General features: G+C 43.3%; 1 protein-coding gene across 7 annotated transcripts in view; it reads right to left on the bottom strand.

Moving 5' to 3' along the window:
- ythdc2 (YTH domain containing 2) overlaps nucleotides 1-24724 on the bottom strand; it is a 120725-nt gene that overhangs the window by 43062 nt on the left and 52939 nt on the right. For all 7 annotated transcript variants that reach the window (XR_009798997.1, XM_061847669.1, XM_061847671.1 and 4 more), the window contains 9 exons: nucleotides 23966-24053; nucleotides 23378-23458; nucleotides 23207-23289; nucleotides 17470-17575; nucleotides 9835-9948; nucleotides 9461-9733; nucleotides 6630-6756; nucleotides 6276-6481; nucleotides 5983-6166 (listed from right to left, as the gene is read on the bottom strand). Coding sequence is in view for 6 of the 7 variants with exons in the window: in XM_061847669.1 (XP_061703653.1) it covers nucleotides 5983-6166; nucleotides 6276-6481; nucleotides 6630-6756; nucleotides 9461-9733; nucleotides 9835-9948; nucleotides 17470-17575; nucleotides 23207-23289; nucleotides 23378-23458; nucleotides 23966-24053 (1262 nt within the window). In the remaining variant the exon portion in view is untranslated. The remainder of the gene's footprint in view (nucleotides 1-5982; nucleotides 6167-6275; nucleotides 6482-6629; nucleotides 6757-9460; nucleotides 9734-9834; nucleotides 9949-17469; nucleotides 17576-23206; nucleotides 23290-23377; nucleotides 23459-23965; nucleotides 24054-24724) is intronic.

Here is a 24724-nt window from a genome sequence, read left to right as displayed (position 1 = left end):
CCTGCAGAGGCTTGTCTCTCTCAGCCAGTTGCAGTACGAACCTTCTAGGTTGGTTCAGCATTAAAAAAAAAAACTCCACATTTTAGTTACAGTTGTCGGCTCCTTCATTTTCATGATGGTTTCAGTCTTACATAGATTAGGATTTATGCCATTGGCGGAAACCACATGGCCCAGAAGGGTCACCTCCGTCTTCCATAGGTCGCACTTGTCGACGTTTAGAGTGATGCCCGCCCGCTGTATCTTCTCCAGTGTTGCACGTCGGCGGGCGTCATGTTCTTTCTGCGTCCGGCCCCACACCAGAACATCATCCATGTGGCAGACAACACCCTCCAGTCCAAAATTGACCACCGTCACCACGCGGTTCTGAAAGTGGACATCGCCTTTGTTCTTAAAAATGGGAACTCGCATACTTTTCCTCCATTCTTCTGGCATCTTCTCGTCCGCTAGTATTCGATTGAATAAGAAACTCTACAGCCACCTCTCCAAAGACCAATTCCACCTACCAGATCTATGTTGTGATTTGGAGCTTCTGGTATGGTATACATTTCATCTTGTGGTTGGTGAGCTTTCTATGAAGTTTCTGCTGTGGAGTTTGATTATATATGATTTCTCCAGACCTGGTGAGTTGTGGGATTCTGGCATTAATCCCAGTCATCTGGGCCAAATGGGGCTCTTGTTGTTGAAGGAATTTGTGGTTCGTAGTGGCCTCCTTGTCTCTACTGGACCTGTTCAGGACCATCAGTCTGCCATACAAGTCACTGGTCTCCCTTATGTCCCCAGTCTTCATTCTGAGTTTCATCTCCATTCAAGATATGTTACTAGTCAGAGCTCTAGTGTTTCCATGATTCATCACATTGTGAACTTTGTGACTTTGAGGAGAAAACTGTTTCATGTTTGAGTATGGGTGCCTTGATCTTGTTGATAATGTTGTAGTCCGCAAGGTCATGATGACTTTTTTGTTTTGTCAAGTTGCAATTCAAATTCGCATCTGTGAGAATGATTGACAGCTCCCTTTTGACCAATCAGTGAGCGTTATTTTCTGAACGCCGCCTATGCTGTCCACAGCTGGGATCTTTTACCCACAAACAAAGAGAGCATGTGGTTACTTTAAGGCACTGAAGTGTGGCTGGATAGTCCTGCTTATATTCGATTTAGAAATATGATGCTTCAATCTGGCTGGGAAATGTGTAATGGAGACGAGCACTACACATAGAGATTATTGGGAGGATATCTGGTGCGCTTTCCCACCCCAAAGCATAAATTAGATAAATGCAAACAGTGGATTAAGGCTTGTGGGCGACCTCACGACCAGCTGCACGTATTGAAGCACAAAGCCGTCTGTTCCAAGCTAAGTTATTCAATTAGTCAGTGTAACAGCTATAAAATACAATGATGATGAACATTTCCTGGAATGTGACAAGGCGCTGGCACTACAAATTGACAAAGAACATCCCATTATTTTCACCATTATTCAATATTTTTTTTATTATTTTAATCTGTAGCTCATATCAGTCTGACAAAGTATCAGTTTTCTTTTCCTCCTTTCTGTTGGTCGAGCTACACTACTTCACTCATCCGCACTGGATTGATTTTGGGCCCTCTGGTTTTATTCCACTGCTGTGGCAGAGACGTGTAGGTTTGCTCACATGGCACATGAGTTCTGGAGTTTGCGCCTTTGTAGTTTTAATCAAACCAATGGAGCACACCAACACACACCAACTGGCCAACACATTACAGAAACCTTAGATGGCGTTCCCATTTGGAAAACCTTGCATGCTTCGGCTGCACTGCGTCAGCCATTTTGATTGATAGCTTGGGGGGCTTAACAACAGTATCAAAGTAGGCGTGGCTTAGGCGCGCTGCGCGGATACACGAATTGTGCACCGCTGATGCAGTCTCTTCGCAGATATTCTGTATTGCGCACAAAAAAATAATAATCCAATGCAAATTGAAAGTATGACATACAGCTACTCACTTTGTGTAATTTTGCAATGTGATTCAATGAGTGAGGGATGACTGGTTGTTACATCCAATGGCACAATTCACATATGTATGGTAAGAAACTGAAAAGAAGAAGCCACTGGTTTCTTTTAGCCAGCACATGGAACTCCCTCTTCTTTCTCTAACAACAACCTCTCTGCTCCGCCACACTCTTTTACCTATTTTACCTTACACCCCCCAGCTTTTAAAGACATACACCCATAATTACAAATGTTACAGTACTTATACAGCCAATCAATGTGTTTTATAATGACTGTGTCCCCCACCGCTGCGTTAGTGAGCAACGCAGTCTGGGCAACGTAGAGCAAAGACAAGCTCGACATGCTGCTTATGTTTACTTTTGATATAAATGGAGAAAGTTAAAAAAGAAATGCTGTTGTTTTAAAGGTCAAGTGTCATCCCTATAAACATTCTAAAGCAGATATTGAAATGAAAAATACATATACCATTATTCATTTCAATGTCCATATGAAAAAATAAATATGAGGGACAGCAAAGTTGCGAAAGTTTCATTCGACATCCAAGTGGTCACCATATTGGCTGCATCTCCTGCCCATGACGTCACACCAGATATTCACCATTGAAAACACGCTGTGGCCTCTACTGTGGGACACGGCCCTTCAGACATGGAAGCTCTTTTCAAAGAAAAGAACATCTCACAATTGAATGAAGTGTCCGTGGCAATATTACCCTATTGGTTCGAGCCATATTTAGGTGATATGACTCGAAACAATGATGATATGTGGATCACTTCTAATTAACAACAGACTCCCCGACAGTATGACAGTATGTAACGTACTCAGCTGCGAGCGATGACAACGCCGCGTCCCGGGTGCAACGAGCCGATCACTGCTTCAGCCAGGGTGGCACCGAGGTGGCTCATCGCGGCACCAAGCTGGGGTGACTCATCATGGTGCCGAGCTGGGGTGGCTCATTGTGGTACTGAGGCGGGCCGCTTTACAGCATTGTCGTTCCTCACGGCTGAGTGCGCCATTGTCGGCAGCATTGTTTATCGCTGCCGCCATCGGCGTTGTTGTTCATCACGGACAGCGGCAGCTATGAACAACGGCGGAGACAGCGGCGGCTATGAAAAACGCTGCCGGCAATGGCGCACAAAGCCGCGTGTGACGACAACACCGTAAAGCGGCCTGGCCAAAGCCATGATCAGCGGACGTGGTGGCAAAGCCGCGACCAGCGGACACTGTGGCAAAGCCGCGACCAGCGGACACAGCGAAGACAGACACGCAGACAGTGGGTATGAGCCAGCAATCCATTTTTGACAACGAACCGCGTCTCTTGGAAAGTTATGAAGGGTGTTCGAGTGTTCGAGCAATATCCAGCAGTCCAACAAGCCGGCATTTTGGCTAACACAAAGGAACAACAAGCTAGCTTTCCGCAGGTAAAACGATTAGAAACAAACAAGTCCGCTGTAGTGTCCCTACTGCCCCAGATATTGAGAATTAGGCTGAAAAAAAACCAACCTAGTGGCATTGACCTTCATACTTGGGAAGGTCACACGCATTCACAATTCAGAACACGTATCGTGCATGATGTGTCGATGCACAACCTCCATTTTCAGGCCTCTAGCTCAATGCGTTCATCAGATATTGAGAATTACGCTTAAAAAGTGGGCCTTGTGGCGTTGACCTTCATACTTGGGAAGGTCACACACGTTCGCAATTCGGAACACTCATCGCGCATGATGTGCCAATATACAATCTCCATTTTCAGGCCTCTAGCTCAATGCGTTCATCAGATATTGAGAATTAGGCTGGAAAAAAAACGACCTAGTGGCATTGACCTTTGTACTTGGGAAGATCACGCGTTCTCAATTCGGAACACTTATTGCGCATGATGTGTTGATGCACAATCTCAATTTTCAGGCCTCTAGCTTAATGCAATCATGAGATATTGAGAATTACGCTTAAAAAGTGGGCCAACTGGTGTTGACCTTCATACTTCACACACGTTTGAAATTCGGAACACTCATAGCGCATGATGTGTCAATATATAATATCAATTTTCAGGCCTCTAGCTCAATGTGTTCATGAGATATTGAGAATTATGCTTAAAAACAGCCATAATGGCAGTGACCTTTTATGGCGCTAACCTTTCATACATACGATGTTTGTGGCTGCAGTACCATTTCTCTCAAAGATGGTAGCACTGAGGGCACACACTGAAATGTCAGTTTTCGTGCATTGTGGGGACTCCCTTGAAAATTCAGCCACCTGTGTGTAACTGTGTGAGTCTGCAGTACCACTTCCTGCCAAAAGTGGCAGCACTGAGTAAACAAAAATGTCGGTTTTCATGCAATGTGGGGGTACCCCTGAACATTTGACAGAGCATCTCTGTAGTCGTTTTATCACTGAATGAAGGGTTATTGTGGAGACCAGCTTTTTGGTCCCCACGGTGTGACTGTGTTGTCAGGCGTTGGTCCCCACAATGCAGCAAAGACAAAAACACACACACACACACACACACACACACAACACACACACACACACACACACACACACACACACACAGATTTGAAAAATGCACGGGTTTGGTCAGTCATGCTCACAGATAAAGTTGCGGGTATGATTAGGGATGGCCTTAAAATAACTTACTGGATTAATATAACTGTAAATTAAAAATAAAATAAATACATAAATAGAAAACTTAAATTTAAAACTCAGAAATAATCATTTACAATTTAAACTGATATTAGTAGAACATGATATAAAACGATATTTAAAAATTTTCATCAATAAAAATTCTTGATCTGACAAACTATCTGAAGTTAAATGCACTGGCCTGTCAAGGAATAAACTCCAATGGTCTATACCTGCAATGTTTTGAAATTGCTGAAAGTTTAGTTCAACATAATCAGCGTGAGTGGCAACAAGCTAGTGATAAATGTAAAAAAAACATTCCTGTCGCCAATCGTGACGTATTGTTGTTACACACCACGGGACTGCTGTAAATAGGAGGCCGGCTTGCTAGAACGCGACTATGTGCATGCGCTCGACTTATTGGCCACACCTGAATCAGGCAACGAGGTGGATGATAGTCTGTTTTATTTTGTTTTTTTTTTTAAAGCCGTCACACTCCCTCGCGATCAATGCACCCCTGGTGTAACTGAATTTCCTTTGACATGGCTCATGATGTTGATGACTTTCGACGACTTTCGACGTAAATGCGCATTACGTGAAGCAGTTCTGAACATGCGCTTTGCTCCATACGTGCTCAGTACAGTCAACTTCCATTTCCTGTTTCCGGGTGAATACCGGTTGTTTTGGAGTAGGCTTGTTTAGTTAACAACATTTATGAAAGAAGCACCTAAATTAATGTCAAGACCACACAAAATAAGCGCCGTCTTGAGAGAATGCGAGGGGAGGGGCGTTACTGTTTCACGAGTTAATGTTTTTTATGTTACTTTTTGTAAAAACTATTGCTTGTTTAAAGTTATCCCCACTTTTGTTAACAAAAAAAAAAAGTTTCCAAGGCTGGGGACCGAGTTGGTACAGATACGACAATTTACTCCTAGTCAGGCTTTATTCGACTACTAAAGCATATATTTTAAGCAAAAAATAAATACATTTCTTAAATTATTTTATTATATGTGGTATTTAAATTATACATGTATTTCTACTATGCAGTTTATTATCAGGAAAAGCTAAAAAAATGCTTTAAAAGCAAAATTTTTCGGCTTGGAATGCATTTTTTCTTTATCCATTATTTGTAATGGGAAACATTATTCGGTTTTCGAACAAACCACTTCTCGAACTGCCTTCTGGAATGGATTGTGGTCGAGAACCCAGGTTGTACCGTACTTTTTTTTGTAAGACCACCACCCACAACTTATTGGTTTGTTGTACTCATGAATTGTTTGTTGCACTCATGAATGTTGCAGATATTTTTGATATAAGGTACGTGCACATTATTATGTTTTAAGTTTAAGTACATGTGAAATTGTTGATCTTAAAGAATAACTACCTTTTGGAACAGTTGCTTCATGCAGGGCAGAGTGGAGCAGTCTATAACCACCGCCAAATATGGCTACAGTGATGGGTGTCACTATAGTACAACAGCGAACACTGGCAATCCCATGGCCTCTGCTCATCTCATCATAGATCAACCAGTCTGTAGGAAAAGCTTGTGATAATTTAGATGAATGTTTCTGGAGAGAAATAAAAACAACACAAGACATTTCATTTACAGTACTTTGTGTACAGTGTTAAATCCTCGCCCACCTAAAGAATGAGTGTTGCAAAGAGTAATCTTCATACCTCCTTATTCTGGCATTGATTCAACGTGGAAGTAGAATGAAGATTGACTTTCTTTTCCTTATTACTAGAGATCAGGTTTGTCTCAGAATTAATATGAAGTAGATTTGGATACATGCCAGCAACCAGCGCTGCCTTCACTACTGCCCAGTTTTCTGAGTTGATGTTCACATGATGAATATCACTATCCCCGTGGACGCTCACAAAGCCTGGAGAACAAACAGGAAATATGAGAGGAGAAGTCACTCAAGTCAATTAGAAATGAATCTTTCACGAAGCAAATTAGAAGAAAAAAAAACAAAGCAGATAATGGGGACCTTTGCACATTTTATTGTAAATGTATTTGTGAGAACAAACCAGTTGCACGAAGGTGTCCCAGCAGTTGTGTTCTCATGCCAAGAATCATCTCCATGGTGGCATTGGACAGAAAGTTCTTTTCACAGAAGGGCCTTTCCAAACCATCAGTACGTGACTTCTGCCATGCCTGACAAATCAAAAGCAATTTTACATTTCTTTTTTAATAAAGGCCAGGAAAAAAAAATTGAAAGTTAGATTCTGTAAAGAACTAGATTAAGTAGTTCTGAGCATCCCAGACAGAGAGAGTTGTGATTGGTGCAGATTGTTATGTACATCTTGTTGAAGGAAACAGGAGCGATAAAGAAGTGATGGGTAAGTACACCATCCAGGAAAGGAACTTCGATGGACAGACGGTGGTGGACTTTACAAGGATGGAAATGGCAGGAGTGAACACTTTTTTCAGGAAGAAGCAGGAACATAGTCACCTACAAGAGTGAAGGTACAAGCACGCAGGTAGATTATATTATGTGCAGACGATGTAATCTGAAGGAGGTTACTGATTGTAAGGTAGTGGTAAGGGAGAGTGTAGCTCAACAGCATAGGATGGTGGTGTGTAGGACGACTCTGGTGGTGGGTACGAAGATTAAGAAGACAAAGGTAGAGCAGAGGACCATATGGTGGAAGCTGAGAAAGGAAGAATGTTGTTCGGCCTTTCGGAAAGAGGTGGGACAGGCTCTCGATTGACAGGAGGAGCTCCCAGAAGTCTGGACTACTACAGCCAAGGTGATCAGAGAGAAAGGCAGGAGAGTACTTGGTGTGTCTTCTGGTAGGAAAGGGGAGAAGAAGACTTGGTGGTGGAACTCCAAATTATAGGAAAGAGATTAGTGAAGAAGAAGTGGAACACAGAATACTGAGGAGAGGCAAAAGGAATACATTGAGATGCGACTTAGGACAAAGGAAGAAGTGGCGGAGACTAAACAAGAGGTATACTGTATATGTACACCAGGTTGGACACGAAAGAAGGAGAAAAGGATCTCTACAGGTTGGCCAGACAGAGGGATAGGGATGGGAAGGATGTCCAGCTGGTAAGGGTGATTAAGGATAGAGATGTAAATGTGTTGACTGGTGCCACTAGTGTGCTAAATAGTTGGAAAGAATACTTTGAAAAGTTGATGAATGAAGAAAATAAGAAAGAAGGAAGAGTAGAAGAAGCAAGTGTGAAGGACCAGGAAGTGGCAATGATTAGTAAGGGGGAAGTTGGAAAGGCACTAAAAAGGATGAAAAATAGAAAGGCAGTTGGTCCTGATGACATACTGGTAGAGGTGTGAGCAATTTGGAGAGGTGGCTGTGGAGTTTTTGACCAACTTATTCAACAGAATACTAGTGGGTGAGAGGATGCCTGAAGAATGGAGGAAAAGTGTGCTAGTTCCCATTTTTTTTAGGACAAAGACGATTTGCAGAACTGTGGGAACTATAGAGGAATAAATTTGATGAGCCACACAGTGAAGTTATGGGAAGGAGTAGTGGAGGCTAGACTCAGGACAGAAGTAAGTACCTGCAAACAACAAAATGGTTTCATGCCTAGAAAGAGTACCACAGATACATTATTTGCCTTGATGATGCTAGTGGAAAACTACAGAGAAGGTCAGAAGGAGCTACAAGAAAGCGTATGACTGAGGACCAAAAGAGGAACAGTGGTACTGCAAGTGGAAGTCTGGTGTGGCGGAAAAATATGTTAGAATAGTACAGAACATGTATGAGGGCAGTAGAACTGTGGTGAGGTGTACTGTAGGTGTGATGGAAGAATTTAAGGTGGAGGTGGGACTGCATTAGGGATTAGCTCTGAGCCCCTTCCTGTTTGCTGTGGTAATGGAAGGGCTGACAGATGAGGTTAGACTGGAATCCCCTTGGAGCATGATATTCGCAGATCACATTGTGATCTGCAGTGAAAGCAGGGAGGAGGTGGATGAACAATTAGAAGGATGGGGGGATGCACTGCAAAGGAGAGGAATGAAGATTAGCCAAAGTAAAACAGAATATATGCGCGTGACTGAGAGGGGTTGAGGTTGAAAAGTGAGGCTCCAGTGAGAGGAGATAGCGACGATGGACGACTTCAAATACTTGGGGTCAACAATCCAGAGAAACGGTGAGTGTAGTAAGGAAGTGAAGAAATGTGTCCAAGCAGGTTGGAACAGTTGGCGGAAGGTGTCTGGTGTTATGTGACAGAGAGTCTCTGCTAGGATGAAGGGTAAAGTTTATAAAACAGTGTTAAGGCCAGCCATAATGTATGGGTTAGAGACTGTGCCACTGAAGAGACAACAGGAAGCAGAACTGGAGTAAGCAGAAATGACGATGTTGAGGTTCTTTCTAGGAGTGAGCAGCTTGGATAGGATTACAAATGGGCTCATTAGAGGGACAGCCAAAGTTGGATGTTTTGGAGACATGGTTCGAGAGAGCAGACTTCAATGGTTTGGACGTGTCCAGAGGCGAGAGAGTGAGTACATTGGTAGAAGGGTGCTTGGGATGGAGCTGCCAGGCAAAAGAGCGAGAGGAAGACCAAAGAGGAAGTTGATGGATGTTGTGAAGGAAGACGTGAGGGCAGTTGGTGGTTGAGAAAGGAAGATGCAGGAGATAGGCTTAGATGGAAAAAGATGACACACTGTGGCGCCCGCTAACGGGACAAGCTGAAAGGAAAAGAGGAAAGGCCAGGAAAAAAAATATATACATAAAATATGACATTCACATTATTAAAAATCTCCCAACAGCATGTTTTCTAACCAAGATGCAAAAATGCCAATTAAATTTATTTTTATGGACCATCCTTCCTGTCATTTTGTCAAAGTGTGTATTGTACACGAGTTAATGTCAAACTGGGGATACAACAAAAGTACCTGGAAAACCCTCAGCAGGGTCATGTGATCACTGAAGGTGTTGGATGAGAATTGTTTACGGCATTGAAGAGCAGCTCTCTTCTGAGAGCCCTCAGCAGGAAGAACAAAAGGGTCACGATAACCTAGTGTGCAAGCTATTGTCAAAACAGGGTCCAGACACCTCAACACCACAGCACATAGCACCATCTTTCCCAGATGGGGCTCAACGGGTAGATCAGCCAGATGGAAGCCAAGATTAGTCAGGTCTTCATTCTGATTCATAGCACCTATTGTCTGATCAAAAAAAAAAAAAAAAAAAGTGTGGTTGAAAAAAATACTACAAATATGTGTGGTGCATTCTCAAGTAATTGGTGTCATCAGTATGCATTTATTACCTTTAGGATCTGCACTGCCGTTTTAATAGCATGTGCAGTCGGAGCTTGGGGAGCCTTGCACAAGAATTCGGATACTGGCGAGGTAGTCAGCAATTTTGTCTGCAGACATAATTCCTAACACACACAAAATATGACAAATGAAAATGAGTACCTTCATCAGGAATTTTACTTTTACCATATGGGTTCAATCTCAGAAGTTGAAGACCACTGCTTGCTGGTCCTATTCTTTCATGGTTAAATTGATAGTGTTAAATTACAATTTTATATTAAATATACCATCATATTCTTGTTTTTTAAAATCTTCCTCATTGATTTCTCAAAAGCATTTAAGACCATTCAGCCTTTCCTGCTGAAGACAAACCTAACACACACAAGCAGAGTGGTACATCTACTTACGAGAGTCTCCACTAACGAAAGATTAACGTCACGAAAAGCCTCCCCGGAAATTCAGGATACGAAAGGAAAAAAAAAAGGCACTGGATTTCACCTAATGTAAACATCCTGTACTGTATCTTGGTTTGAAAGCGGCGCGATAGAGCTGCTGTCCCATTGGCCACCGTCATAGGATCATCTGGGCATCACATTGGCTAGGAGAGATGTCAATCTTTAGCCATGATGTACATCCTGTCTCTTAGTGTGTGTGGCGCAATAGAGCAGCTCTCCCTTTTGGCTATCATGAAGCTTGATGGGATTTTGAGAGGTTTTCAATGGAGGTTGAACCTAAATTTGAGGAAATGGTTTCGCTGAGAAAGGCTGAAGAGGACATGCACGAGTTGGTTCAGGAGCACCACGAGGATCTTTTCACCTTCAGGAGCACCACGAGGCTCTTTCAACATAGAAGCTAAAGGCTGGAGGCGATGCAACACACAACATTGCAGGAGAGATTTGGGGCATAGGAGGGGGAAGCCACTATTCAGTCGACCAGAAAAAAAGAAATGTTGATGAAATTCCATGAAATTTTCAAATTTATTCAAAAGAATCACACGGAAAATGTGTTAACTAGTCCGGCGATCGTTCACTTTGATCACTTTTGCGTTGCACATTTCCGCATGATTATTAAAAGCCGTCAAAGGCAAATATCCTTGGATTGGTACTTCACGAAACATTGAAAGTTGTTTTGAATTTATTGATTGTGGAATGTACTAATTTTAGTAGAATTAAGTTGTGTTCGTGCCTCCGCCTCTGAAGATGATGCCTTTTTGCTCGCCACGCACACAACACCAAAGGTAAATGAACATTTGTTATTATTCTTTACACCAGTGATCCTCAAACAGTATGCCGAGGTACATTAGTGTGCCGTGAGTGCTCTTCAGGTGTGCCGTTATCCAATTTTATGTAATTGCTAAACAAAAATGTATTCCAAGAAATAATGTATTTTTATTCATCTATTTATGCCAGTGAGGCACAATGACAGACAGAACAAAAAAAATACATACAGTAATTAATCAATCCATTTTTGGTGACATTTACTTTTGTTGGTGTGTTTTTCAATTGTAAAATATGTGCCATGGCTTGCACGATGTTCACAGTGAATGCTTTTCTTTAAGGTAAATAAACAACCTTGGATTATTCTTTCCATTATGTACACTTTGAATGCTTACTTTTGCTGACGGCGGGAAATTACCTCTGGAACAGATACCACAGTGTCTGTGTGCGTATCTTTTCCTTTTGGGTTGTCTCATTAGGGTCACCACAGCATGTCATCTTTTTCTATCTAAGCCTATCGACTGCATCTTCCTCTCTAACACCAACTGCCCTCATTTCTTCCCTCACAACATACATAAACCTTCTCTTTGGCCGTCCTCTCGATCTTTTGCCTGGCAGCTCCATCCTCAGCACTCTTCTATCAATATACTCACTCTCTCGCCTCTGGACATGCCCAAACGATTGAAGTCTGCTCTCTCGAACTTCGTCTCCAAAACATCCTACTTTGGCGGTCCCTCTAATGAGCTCATTTCGAATCCTATTTAACCTGCTCATTCCTTGCGAGAACCTAAACATCTTCATTTCTGCCACCTCCAGTTCTGTTTTCCTGTTGTCTCTTGTGTGCCACTGTTTTATAAACTTTGCTCTTCCTCCTAGCAGAGACTCTTCAGTCACGTAACACCTGACACTTTACGCAGCTGTTCCAACATGCTTGGATCCGTTTCTTCACTTCCTTACGATACTCACTATTGCTCTGGATTGTTGACCAAGTATTTGAAGTCGTCCACCCTCGCCATCTCTTCTCCCTGGAGCTTCACTCTTCCCTCACCACCCCTTTCATTCACGCACATATTCTGTTTTACTTCGGCTAATCTTCATTTCTCTCCTTTCCAGTGCATGCCTCCATCTTTATAATTGTTCCTCCACCTGATCCCTGCATTCACTGCATCTCACAATATCATCTGGGAACATCAGGGTCCAAGAGGACTCCAATCTAACCTCATCAGTCTGCCCATCCATTACTACCGCAAACAGGAAGGGGCTCAGAGCGGATCCCTAATACAGTCCCACCTCCACCTTAAATTCTTCTGACACACATACGGGACATCTCACCGCTGTTCTGCTGCCCCCATAGATGTCCTGTACTATTCTAACATATTTCTCTGCTACACCAGACTTACGCATGCAGTAACACAGTTCCTCTCTCGGTACTCTGTCATACGCTTTCTCTAAATCCACAAAGACGCAATATAGCTCCTCCTGACCTTCTCTGTACTTTTCCACTTGCATCTTCAAGGCAAATGTATCTTTTAAATCTTCCTCCCCACCACCAGTCATCCTACACACCACCATTCTATGTTGTTGAGCGACACTGTTCTCTACATCTACCTCACAGTCAGTAACCTCATTCAGATTACATTGTCTGCACAAAATATAATACACCTGCATGCTTCTACCACCGCTCTTTTCGGTCACCCTGTTTCTGCCTCTTCTGGAACAAAGAACTACTGAAATTTCCATCCTTTTTGCAAAGTCTACCATCATCTGTCCCTCACAATGTTCTTTTCGTGGACGCCGTACTTTGACATAACTACTTCAACACCCTTGTTTCCTTCACAGATTAGTCCATTACAATCTGCACCAATCACAACTTTCTCTGTCTGGGATGCTCAAAACTACGTCAATTAGTTCCTTGAAGAATTTCTCTTTCACCTCTAGGTTGCATCCTAAATGCCAGTAATGAAATTGTACCCAACACCCAAAATTTGAAGTTTCTGTCTTTAAAATAATCCCGACTCCGTGCTAACAATTTAAACCCTGCTTCTTAACCTCTAGCCTTTCTGGCTTTCGACCTGCATCTTGAATGCACACTATATCAATCCTTTCTCCTAATGATCATGTCAACCAACTCCTGAGCTTTTCCTGTCATCGTCCCAACTTTCAAAGCCCCTACAATCAGTTGTAGGCTATGTGGTCTCCTCTTCTCTTTCTGTAAAAAAAATCACTTTCCTCATCTCTTTAGTCCTTGATCCACAATAGCTGAATTTCCACCGGCGCCTTCCAGGTAGACGTTGTCAACCTCTGCCATGATTACGCTGGTAGTCAGCCATGATTAAGCTGATAGGAGATTCTTTAGATCAGGGGTTGCCAACCCGTGCCTCTCGAGCCGCAGGCGGCCGTTTGCCTCCTTTCGTGCGACTCTCGTGAAGGAACAAAAGCATATCAAAGTTCTGTTTATGTGCGTGGGCATGCTCGCTTTGGTAGTTAAAAGCGAGTGTTGCTTGTGTTTATTATGCTATTTGCGTGTGCGCTTTGCTTGAGTTTATTAACTTAATTTTAATTTCTTGAAGCATCCATCAATGCTTGCTTCATAGCAAGTGGCTTTGAACATTGGAAGGGCCAAAAAGCTATTCATTGAAGGGTAATTTATTAAAAAAAATGCCTGAGTGATGTTGCTGAAATGTTCTGTCCTGAAAACAAAAATCTTAAAGGTATCAGACCCACAAATGTCCCACCAACCTGCTGAGCAGAGAATATCAGACATTTGCATGGCTGCAGATTCACATTTGCACTCAGACCTCAAATCATACGAATGCTGCATTACATCAGACGTGACATACAAGACAAGAGTTGGCTGAACTCGTAGCTTGTCTGTGAGAAAAACGACAGAATTTAAATTATTTTGAATTACTGGCCTGTGGTCTTGGTACTGTGTAGTAGATTTTTCTTATGTTGGCATGACATTGACAATAAATCTGTCTGAACAAAGGTGTGTGTGAGGAAGGAATGATATGTATATATGGGTATATATATGATATTGCTCTCTGATGTGTTTGATGTGGTGCTCTGCCGTAACAGTAAAAGCTGTGGCTCTTCTTCTGGTTGGCCACCCCTGCTTCAGAAACCCACTCATTTGATTGGCCAAGTTTTAAACCGGATGCCCTTCCTGGCCCAACCCTTCGCATTTATCTGGGCTTTGGACTGGCTTACAGTTTCCAGTGGCTTGTGCCCAACATCAGAAACAGCTTTATTGGCCAAGTGTGTAAAAAGACAAGGAATTTTTCTCCTGCAGTTGGTGCTGCCCTGATACAGCATTTAGAACAAACAACAAAGGAACAAGAACAAAGAAGAAGAGACATTTCTGTTTATAGAAACTATTCCTTATAAGAGTCGTCCAAGATGCAAAATCTTCATTTAGAACAGGTAAGAGAAGTGTGTTAACGTCCCACATTGCGTTAAGCTTGTACATAGTGCCTTTACCGTTCGAGGTTCCCGTTATAGACCAGTGCAACGACATTGTGCAAAGGGAGCAGTTTAAAGTGACCAATCGTGCGATAGTCTACAAAATATGAAGACTTCAGATGCAAAAGCAGATATATCCATTTTTGTTGTTTCTTATTGATTTAAATCAAAATCTACAGAAACAACAAAAATGGATATGTCTGCTTTTGTGTCTGAATTCTTCATTTATTACTAATACTAATTGGACCAGCAGGATGTGAGTAAGTGTCCTAACAATGGCACTAGGCAGAAAAACATTGGGTTCGCTGATTAAGAATTTAATTACTTAATTGCCAGAGGGAAAAAACTGTTTGAGTGCCTGCTAGTTTTGACTTTCATTGATCTGTCGCGCTTTCCGGACAAAAGGAGCTCGAAGAGCTGGTGGCCAGGATGTGGAGGATCGGGCTGCATTGATCCAGATATAGGTAAAAATTCCAAACATCAGTCCCAATAATTGGCCCAGCTGATAATCGGTCAATCTCTTAAAAATGCTCCTATGATTAAATAATTTGCAAAAGGATGTGGATTTTCAAAATGTACCAGTAATTACATCCATTAAAAAGGGGAACATTTGGAACTTCCATGGGAGAAATGAGACCCCAGAACTAAGATGAGTTTAATGGTCAAGCGGTCTAAATCCAAGTTAGGAAAGCAGAATGCAAGTGGAGAAAAAATAAACTCCAACTAGACTATGACCTCTACAGACTGTGTCTTTGGAATTCTTGTCAAAAGTTGGACAGGGCTAGACAGCAACACTTTTCTGAAATTATCAGTAAGAACCTCAACAATACTCGCAGTTTGCTGCAGTTGACAGCCTCACAACCCCCTGAATCGGATAGCTCCAGAACTCGAAACAAAGCTGAAAAATGCAATGAGTTTGGCAGTTAGAGAAAAAATACAATCCATCCAATACATCAAGTTATAAATATCAGCACAAATCAGCAAAATGACAATACATCAGCAGCCACCCAGGAAGCTCTCTTCCATGTCAGAATTTGATACCAGTGACCAAAAACACTTGAGTGAAAATTGTTGAGCAGCTTAAAATAATCAGCTTTCTTGACTCACTACCATCTGAATTTTTCAAAACTATTATGAACTCAGTGCTAGTTGCTCACTTCAGTCTAGCGAATTTCCTAAACCTCTTAAAGCAGCTGCCTTTGACCCTCTTTTAAAAACACAGCATTTGACTGGGCTCCCCAAAAAGAGCATTAAACAGCTGCACCATGGGTTGTGACCAGAACACAGCAGTCAGAGCATACAGTATAACTTCAGTTCTAAAGTTGTTACATTGGCTTCCAGTCAGTTTTAGAATAGAACTTTCAAAGATGAAGAGACATATTTATTGTGTTACAGCTAACAGCCACATCATACACATGACCATCATTCCCTCCCCACAACGTACCTGTGCTCAGCCAGATATATTGTAAATGTCACCCACAGACACGGTAAGAAATATTGACTCCTACAGAGTACCGAGACCACAGGCCAGTCATTAAAATTAATTTAAATTGCGTCCTATTTCTCACACAAACAAACTACCACTTCAACCATGTCTTGTATGTCATATATCTCATGTAATGCAAGACAAAAATATTCATACGATTGGAGTTTGGCGGGAAAGTTGAGGGTCGGACACCTTTAAGATTTTTGTTTTCAAGGCAGAACATTTCACCGACATCACTGAGGCATGTTTTTAATAAATTACACTTCAATGTTTTGCTTTTAGCCTTTCCAATATTCCAAGCCATTTGATATGATGAAAGCATTCATCTTTGGATGATTCCAGGTTGATGTTACCATGGAGTGAGCGAAAGTGAAGATTTGAAGCTGTGAAATGCAATAGACGTCTGAAACAAAAGGCAGAGTAGCTGTTCGTTGCACTTAACCAAAAAATATGAACTCTACTGCTTTGGTAAAAACGTTGTGTTCATCCACATATTTTCGTTTTACTGTGCATTTGTCCCTGACATTTTGAGAGCGAAACTGACAATTTTTTTATTTTCTCCAAAGATAACCATCTCACTGGGAAACTCTGAGCTATTTTCATTCAATGCAAAAGCCAGTTTTGCGAAAATACCACAAACAATTCCTGCTGCGGTCATGAGACTGTGGTTGGGAGATGCACAGGAGACTTATTCTCCATGCAGAGATCATCTTTCTCAGGGTTAACTCTTCCTTCTCTCGTTGCACAGATGAGCTGGGTATTGGGAACAGTAAAGTCACTTTTCCACGGTCGTCACTGTGCCCCCACCCCCCACCCCCAGTGCGCCGGCCCATCTCAATCACCACACATACAGATTTTTGTCATAATATCCATAACAACCGTCATAAAACCTAAGAAAAGCATGCACGCAAATATCATAATAAACGCAAGCAACGCTCGCTTGCAACTACCGTAATGAACTCAGCCAAAACTAGTCTGGAAAATAAGTTAATGGAATGGAGAGTCCAAAGCAAACGTGGTGAAGCATCATTTACCTATTATGCTGGAAAAAAATGGAATATGTTGCCAACAGATCTGACATCACCCTTAAGTGTGAATGTTTTCAAATCCAGGTCAAGTCCAAAACACTTTTCCTTATGCATTTTAGAGTACTTCCAATTTTCTGTGACATTTCTTACACTAAAAACACTTAAAATTAATTTTTTATTTTCAAATATTTTTATTTTTATATTTGAATGCTTTTGATCATGTAAAGCACATTGAGTTACCTTATGTATGAAATGCACTATGCAAATAAATTTGCTCTGCTTTTGCTTTGCTAATACCCCTGTACTACTAGAAGAGTGACTCCAAATACTGAAGACAAATTCCTTGTGTGTTTTAAAATATTTGACCAATAATGTTTGGACATGGACACAATAGTTGTATAGCAATAACAAACCCTGTTCATAGATATCACATTTGAAAATGATTTTTTTTACCTGGAGGGGCATTCGCAGCAGTTGTGGAACCTGGAACTCTTGCATATTGTTGAACCTCAGTTGACTGAAGAGGTGGAAGCAAATCCCTGGCTGGCAGCGTCCCGCTCTGTGGAGATGCTTGACTTTCAATTCCTTTTCACACTCTCTCAAACAGTGATTTATCATTGCTCAGTAACTGCACAGTAACAGGTCACAGCAATTTCAAAATTAAATGAAACAAAAAAAAATTGAGGAATGGAAATATTTGATTCCATGTGGGAAAAAGTCAGGCACTTATAAAGATGACCACAATGAAGCTCACTCCCAGTTGTATATAACACATACTATGCCACTCTCCCATAAAAGTGTATGTTTAGAGCAGGGGTCACCTACGCAGTGCCCAGGGGCACATGGTCGCTCGCGAGGACCACTTAAGGTCCCCAACGAGGCATCTTATAAAAACAGCACAGGTCACAAATTGTTATAAACCACCCATACATTTTCTACCATATTTCCCGGTCGGGTCGTGGGACAGTAGCTTCAGCAGATACCCAGACTTCTCTTTCCCCAGCCACTTCTTCCACAAGGATCCCAAGGCATTCCCAGGCCAGGCGAGACACATAGTCTCTCAGGCGTGATCTGGGTTGTCCCCTGGGGTCTCTTTCTGGTGGGACGTGGCCGGAACACCACACCAGGAAGGTGCCCATGAGGCATCCGGATCAAATGCTCCAGCCACCTCATCTGGCTCCTGTCAATGTGGGGAGGAGCAGCGGCTCGACATTGAGCCCCTCCCGGATGACTGAGTTTCTCACTCTATCTCTAAGAGAGAGCCCGAACACCCTGCAGAGGAATCTCATTTCTGCCACTTGTTTTTGGGATCTTGTTCTTTCAGTCACGAGGAACGTAGATCAACCAGTAAATTGAGAGCTTCGCCTTTCGATTTAGCTCCCTCCTCATCAGACCAATACAGATCCCTGCAGATGCTGCACCGATCCGCCTGCCGCTCCATTCTTCCCCTCACTCATGAACAAGACACAAAGATACTTTAACTCCTTCACTTGGAGCAGGATCTCATCCCCGACCCAGGGAGGGTCAACCCCCTTTTACGAATGAGGACCATGGTCTCAGATTTGGATGTGCTGATTATCATTGCAGCCGCTTTGCACTCGGCTGTAAACTGCTCCAGTGAGCATTGGAGCTCACAGCTTGATGAATCCATCAGAAAAATTTTCTGCAAAGAGCAGAGATGCGATGCTGAGGCCACAAAACAGGACCTCCCTCTACGCCAAGGCGGGGCCTAGAAATTCTGCCCATAAAAGTTATGAACACAATCGGTGACAAAGGGCAGCTTTGGAGTTCAACTCCCAACGGAAAAGAGTCTTACTTAATCCTGGCATTGCGAACTTTGACAACGGTTGTACAGGGACCGAAAAGCCCGTATCGGAGACTCGGTACCTCTTACTCCCGTGGAACCTCCCATAAAACTCCCCGAAGGACATGGTTGAACGCCATCTCCTTAGTCCACAAAACACATGTAGACTGGTTGGGTGAACTCCCATGCACCCTTGAGGATTCAGCCAAGGGTGTAGAACTGGTCCACTGTTCCACGGCAAGACAAAAACGACATTGCTCCTCCTGAATCTGAGAGATCTTCCTGACAGATCCTCCTCTCCAACACCCCTGAATAGACCTTACAATGGAGGCTGAGGAGTGTTATCCCCCTATAGTTCAGCACACCCTCCAGTCCACTTTCTGAAAAAGAGCGACCACAACGCCAGTCTGCCAATCCAGAGGCACTGTCCCCAATCTCCAAACAATAGTCAGGAACCCTACACGAAGGCAGAGGGAGGCTACAGTGTCATCCATTGGGGTGAACTCCAACGGGCAAGTACCGAGCTGGGGGGCAATAAGTATACCCACACCTGCTCGGCGCCTTTCACCGTGGGAACTACAGATAGGAACAGAGTCCTACCCCTCTCAAGAGGACTGGTACCAGAGCGCAAGCGGTGCATAGAGGAGAGTCCAACTATATCTAGTCGGAACTTCTCGACCTCACGCACCAGTTCGGGCTCCTTCTCTGCCAAAGAGGTGACATTCCATGTCCCAAGAGCTAGTTTTTGTAGCTGAGGATCAGATCGCCAAGCCTTTGGCTACCACACAGCTCACATCACACCCAAACCCTTTGGCCCCTCTCACAGGTGGTGAGCCCATGAGAAGGGAAACCCATATTACCTTTTCATGCTGTGCCCAGCCGAGCCCATGGGTGCAGAACCGGCCACCAGGACCACAGGTTCGAGCCCAACCTCAACGCCTGGCTCCAGAGGTGGGACCTGGTAGTCCGAGTCCAGGCAAGGAAAAACAAGATCCGTTATTTGAATTTGTCAAAGGGGTTATGGAGACGTACGGTCCCTTACCTGGGACCTTTTTCCAAATGGGTGACCCTACCAGTAGCGTGAAGCCTAAGACAACTTAGCTCCTGGGATCATCGGGACACCCCCCCCCCAACATGATATGGTGACGGCTCAAGGAGGGGAACTGTTATTATTATTCACAATTGTTACTGTTATTTGTGCTTTAAATTTTGAATCTGACTTGCTTACATTAATTACGTATTTAAAGGGCAAGTGTCATCCCTATAAACATTCTAAAATAGATATTGAAATGAAAAATACATATAACATTCACTTCAATGACAACATGAAAAAATTAATATGAGCGGAGAGCGCGCCATCCATGTGCAAAGTTGCGGAAGTCTCATTTGACATCCAAGTGGTCGCCATATTGGCTGCATTTACTGTTCGTGACGTCACCCCGGGCATTCGCCATTGAAAACACGCTGTGGTCCCAACTGTAGGACACGGAAGCTCTTTTCGAAGAAGAGAAAATCTCACAATCGAGTGTCCGGGGATATTTTACCCTATTGTTTCGAGGCATATTTAGATTATATGTGGATCACTTCTAACAACAGACTCCCTGACAGTATGACAGTACGTAGCGTACTCAGCCGCGAGCGATCACAACACTGCGGCCTGGGTGCGACGAGCCGATCATGGCTTCGGCCGGGGTGGCACCAAGGTGGTTCATCGCAGCGCCGAGCCGGGCCGCTTTGACGTTGTCGTTGCTTGCGGCTGAGTGCGCCATTGACAGTGCCATCAGCAGTGTTGTTCATCGCGGATAGCGGCGGGTACGAACAACAGCGGCTATGAACAAGGCTACGAACAACACTGCTGGCAATAGCGTACTCAGCCGTGTGTGACGACAACACCGTAAAGCGGCTCGTCGCCGTGATAAGCCACCTCGGCCCCGAAAATGAGCCACCCCAGCCGAAGCCATGACCAGCGGACGCGGCGCTGAAGCCGGTGAAATCTGCCACGTTATGCCTCGCAGAGGAGCACGGGTGCGGCGGCGACAGATCCCAGACAGTATGTATGAGCCAGCCTAGCTGAAGCCGTGCTCGTCCGCGAGGCACGACGCGGCAGCCTTCACTGGCGAGCCCGACGTCGAAGCCGTCCGATGCGCACATCGGCACATTTAGCACCCCTGTCATACATCTGCGGATCTTTTGTTACATTATGAGAGACGGATTACGTGGTCCGCCCCAAACTATTATTTTTTTAGTAGCTGTATACACACCTACCTGTCATTTGGAACCCACGAAGCTCTCATCCTCTGCACCCGTGCAATCCATTTTTCATGATGAACTGGGTCTCTTGGAAACCTATGAAGGGTAAATCCATCCTCCCGAGTGTTCGAGCAATGCAACGAGCTGGCGTTTTGACTACCACGAAGGAACAACGAGCTATCTTCCCGCAGGTAAAACTAATAGAAACAAACTTGTCCACTTGAGTGCGCACCTGCCTACGACTTCACTTCCTGCTTCTTGACGAAAACAAATCCCTCAAGAGGACTTTTATGGCGGGAGTTACAAAAAGACATATAGGTCAAAATCATGTTTGACCTATATGGCTTTTTGTAACATGCATGACGGTAAAAGTTACTTTTTTTGGCATAAGGCTAAATAAACGATATGGATTAGGAACAAATGTCTTAGTTATTCTGATAATTACTGCATAAACCAACATGGTGCACACAGGCAGAACAAAGGAGCAGCTTTGTGTCATCTGTCATCAGGACACACCAATCTCCTGACACCCCCAAAGATTCTCACACAGTTGGCTTAGTCATTACAAAAGGCCACATCATACTCCCGTGGTCAACAACGCCCGCATTGCATCACATGTGCTCTGCGGAGTACCTCTGCAAATGTTATGCGTAGCTTGCTGCGCATACGTCAAAAAAAGATGTTGGTTGGAGACAGCTGCGGAGCTCATCTCTTGTGATAGGTACGTTTGAGTCACATGGTGTCATGGCAATCAACGTTCCTCCTGGCTCCACTTACCGCCTACGCCACCACATCCTCGATTGATTTTGCAGCGTAATTTTATGTATCTTATGATCACTGAAATTTAAGGATTAAGGGAAAAATCTGGTTCAAGCTCACTTATCACCAAGTCTGAGTCGAAATCGGCAGTTCATGTTTCCGGGGAATTGTCCACACAGAAGGAGTCGCAGCCGGCATTCCGGTGGGCGTTCACGTTGAGTCATCCTATTCTTTTCAGACATGGATTATGGAACTTTGTCATCTTTTTTTAATTTAAAAAAGGACTATTGTGGAGTTAGCTGCCGGTTTTTCTCCATATTCTCACCACCTTTCTCACACCAACTCGCCAAATGGGATGTCACCGGATATGGGATCCGGGAGGTGGGCTTGTCCGCCCCAAACTACTATTTTTTTTTTTGTAGCTGTATACACACCTACCTGTCATTTGGAACCCACGAAGCTCTTGTTTGCACCCATGCAATTCATTTTTAACGACGAACCGGGTCTCTTTCAAACTTATGAAAGGTAAATCCATCCTCTCGAGTGTTCAATCATTGCCCAGCAATGCAACGACTCGGCATTTTGGCTAACACGAAGGAACAACGAGCTACCTTCCCAGTGGTAAAACTAACAGAAACAAACAAGTCCACTTGAGGGCAGTCCTGCCATGTACGTCATTTCCTGCTTCTTCTCGAAAACAAATTCCTCGAGAGGATTTTCATGGCGGGAGTTACAAAAAGCTGGATACTTCAAAATCATGTTTTGTGGTGAAAAAACGCATGGGTCCATGTCGACTGCAGTTTTTTCATTATCATACTAAAAATCATATATTTCATGACAGTGGCCCTTTAATTATACTGCAAAATTCATTAACAAAGCGGCAGCGCAAATGGTACGTGGAGCCAGAATAAACAGTGAGTACGTCTTCACAGCATGTGTGTAAAACGGCCTAATCACGAGAGAGGTGCTCCGCGCCTCCTTCCCCGCAGCAACTTTTTTGACGTGTGCATGGCAAGCTACACAGAGGTACTGTGCGGGCGAATGCGTAGGTCACGTGATGCAATGTAAGCGAGCCCCTGGGAGGATAAAGTGGCTTTCAAGCACATCTGCTCTCACTAGTGGGTCTTCTACACGGAGGCAACCGATTACAGAAAAAGGGGTAGTCTTAGCCAAATATGGAAAAAGCAGATAAAAACTGTGCAGAGGGGCCTCTTCTGAACACATGTAAACCAAGGTTTGACTAACAGTTATAGTACGTCCTTGTCACTCTTTGAAGATCTAATTGCCAAAACATTGGACCTATGACAAACAGAACTGTTTTCATCTCACCACTTGAAACAATTAAAAAAATAAATCTGGAAATCAAGGGATTATTACCTTCCTTTTCGTTGAAGAGCACTGGCTTTTGAAATCCAGACTGTCTTTAACGTTGAGATGCGACTGATGGTATCAAAGGATTTCTACACAGGAAATAATTTCTTTACAGGTATGATACTTTTAGTCTATTAATATACTACAGTTACGTCAATATGTTTCATGAAACTGTACCTCTTTGACTCTTCCAGAATCAATCACAAAAACAACATCATTGATTGTGATACTTGTCTCAGCAATGTTAGTTGAAAGAATCTGAGGGGGGAAAACAGCAATAAAAAAAGATTTTGGTTGATGTTAACATACAGTAAACTTTAAATTATATATACCTCAATACTATAAAGTATGAAAATGTGGCCCATGGGGAACGTGGTACATATTAAAACATTTTCAGGCTGCAGTTGAGTAGTAATAGAGTGCCGTTATTCCTAATCATTGGGCCATGGGAACTTATCTAAATTCTGTTAATTTGCCAGGTGTAAAATGGGTGCCTTATCTCAATTGGGAACCACTGGTAGAGTGGAACACCCAGCTAACAGTGGAAACATGGGAAGCCTTCCCACTCAGTTGACTGTGAGGGAATGTGAGTGTGAATTGTTGTCTATTTGTAGTCTTGAATTTTCTCCCCCCCCCATGGCTAGGGCAGATGCAAATGGATGGCTGTTTTTCCATTTTTTTTCCAGAAACAATTTTGTTAATCCATCTCACAAGAGGATTTTTTGAAGGGGAAAAGTGGTCATAAATATGGAAACAAAGACTTACAATCTTTCGAACATTCAGTGGGGATTTCTTCATGACTTTTTTCTGTTCTATGCTTGGCATGTCCGAATGAAGCGTGAACACCTGGTACCTGAGAGATACATACTGTAGCTGTTAGAAATTACTGGCTGCATACTTACACAATGCATACACTTTGTTTGATACATCCCATTATAGATACACATCCAGATAGCCTTAAAAGGATAACTGCATTACACTTAGTCACACTGAGACAACAAACAACATTTGGTGCATTGGGAAGTTCACTCTGGGAGAGCACTCCCCAACCTGGAACTTTCAGTACCTCAGAGCGTTGCTAATGTGTGCTATTTATTTACCTATTGTTATGATCTCTTTTTAATTTTTCTTTTCCCATACATTTTAGATTGGTTTGCATGGTGAGACGACATGCACGGAGTGAGGATTTTCTCCTCGTCCTTATGTTTGCGGTTCCAGTTTCTGTTGGGGTGTGACATTTTTTCACACTCAATCCAAATCTTGGGGATAGGGGAATTGGACCATGGGAATGACTTCTCCAGGAGTACTGGCCATGTGACGCTGATTCAGCCATGTACCGTAGTTGCTGTGGTGGTGCCGCCTGGTGTGCTCCTGGGTCCTCTGTTCTTGCTCTTGGTGGGGGCGGTTGGGCCCCTTTGTTCCTGTTCATGACTGCTTGCTTCTCTTCTCTCCCTCCGTCCCTTTGCGCTTTCTTCCTCCTCTTCCTGTGGAGGGGAACCACATGATTCTCTGCGGGCTGTGGGG

This window comes from Syngnathoides biaculeatus, chromosome 17 (assembly GCF_019802595.1).
Source record: "Syngnathoides biaculeatus isolate LvHL_M chromosome 17, ASM1980259v1, whole genome shotgun sequence".
NCBI lineage: Eukaryota > Metazoa > Chordata > Actinopteri > Syngnathiformes > Syngnathidae > Syngnathoides > Syngnathoides biaculeatus.
Note: the sequence above shows the minus strand (reverse complement) of the source record. Positions and strands in the feature narration are given on the sequence as shown.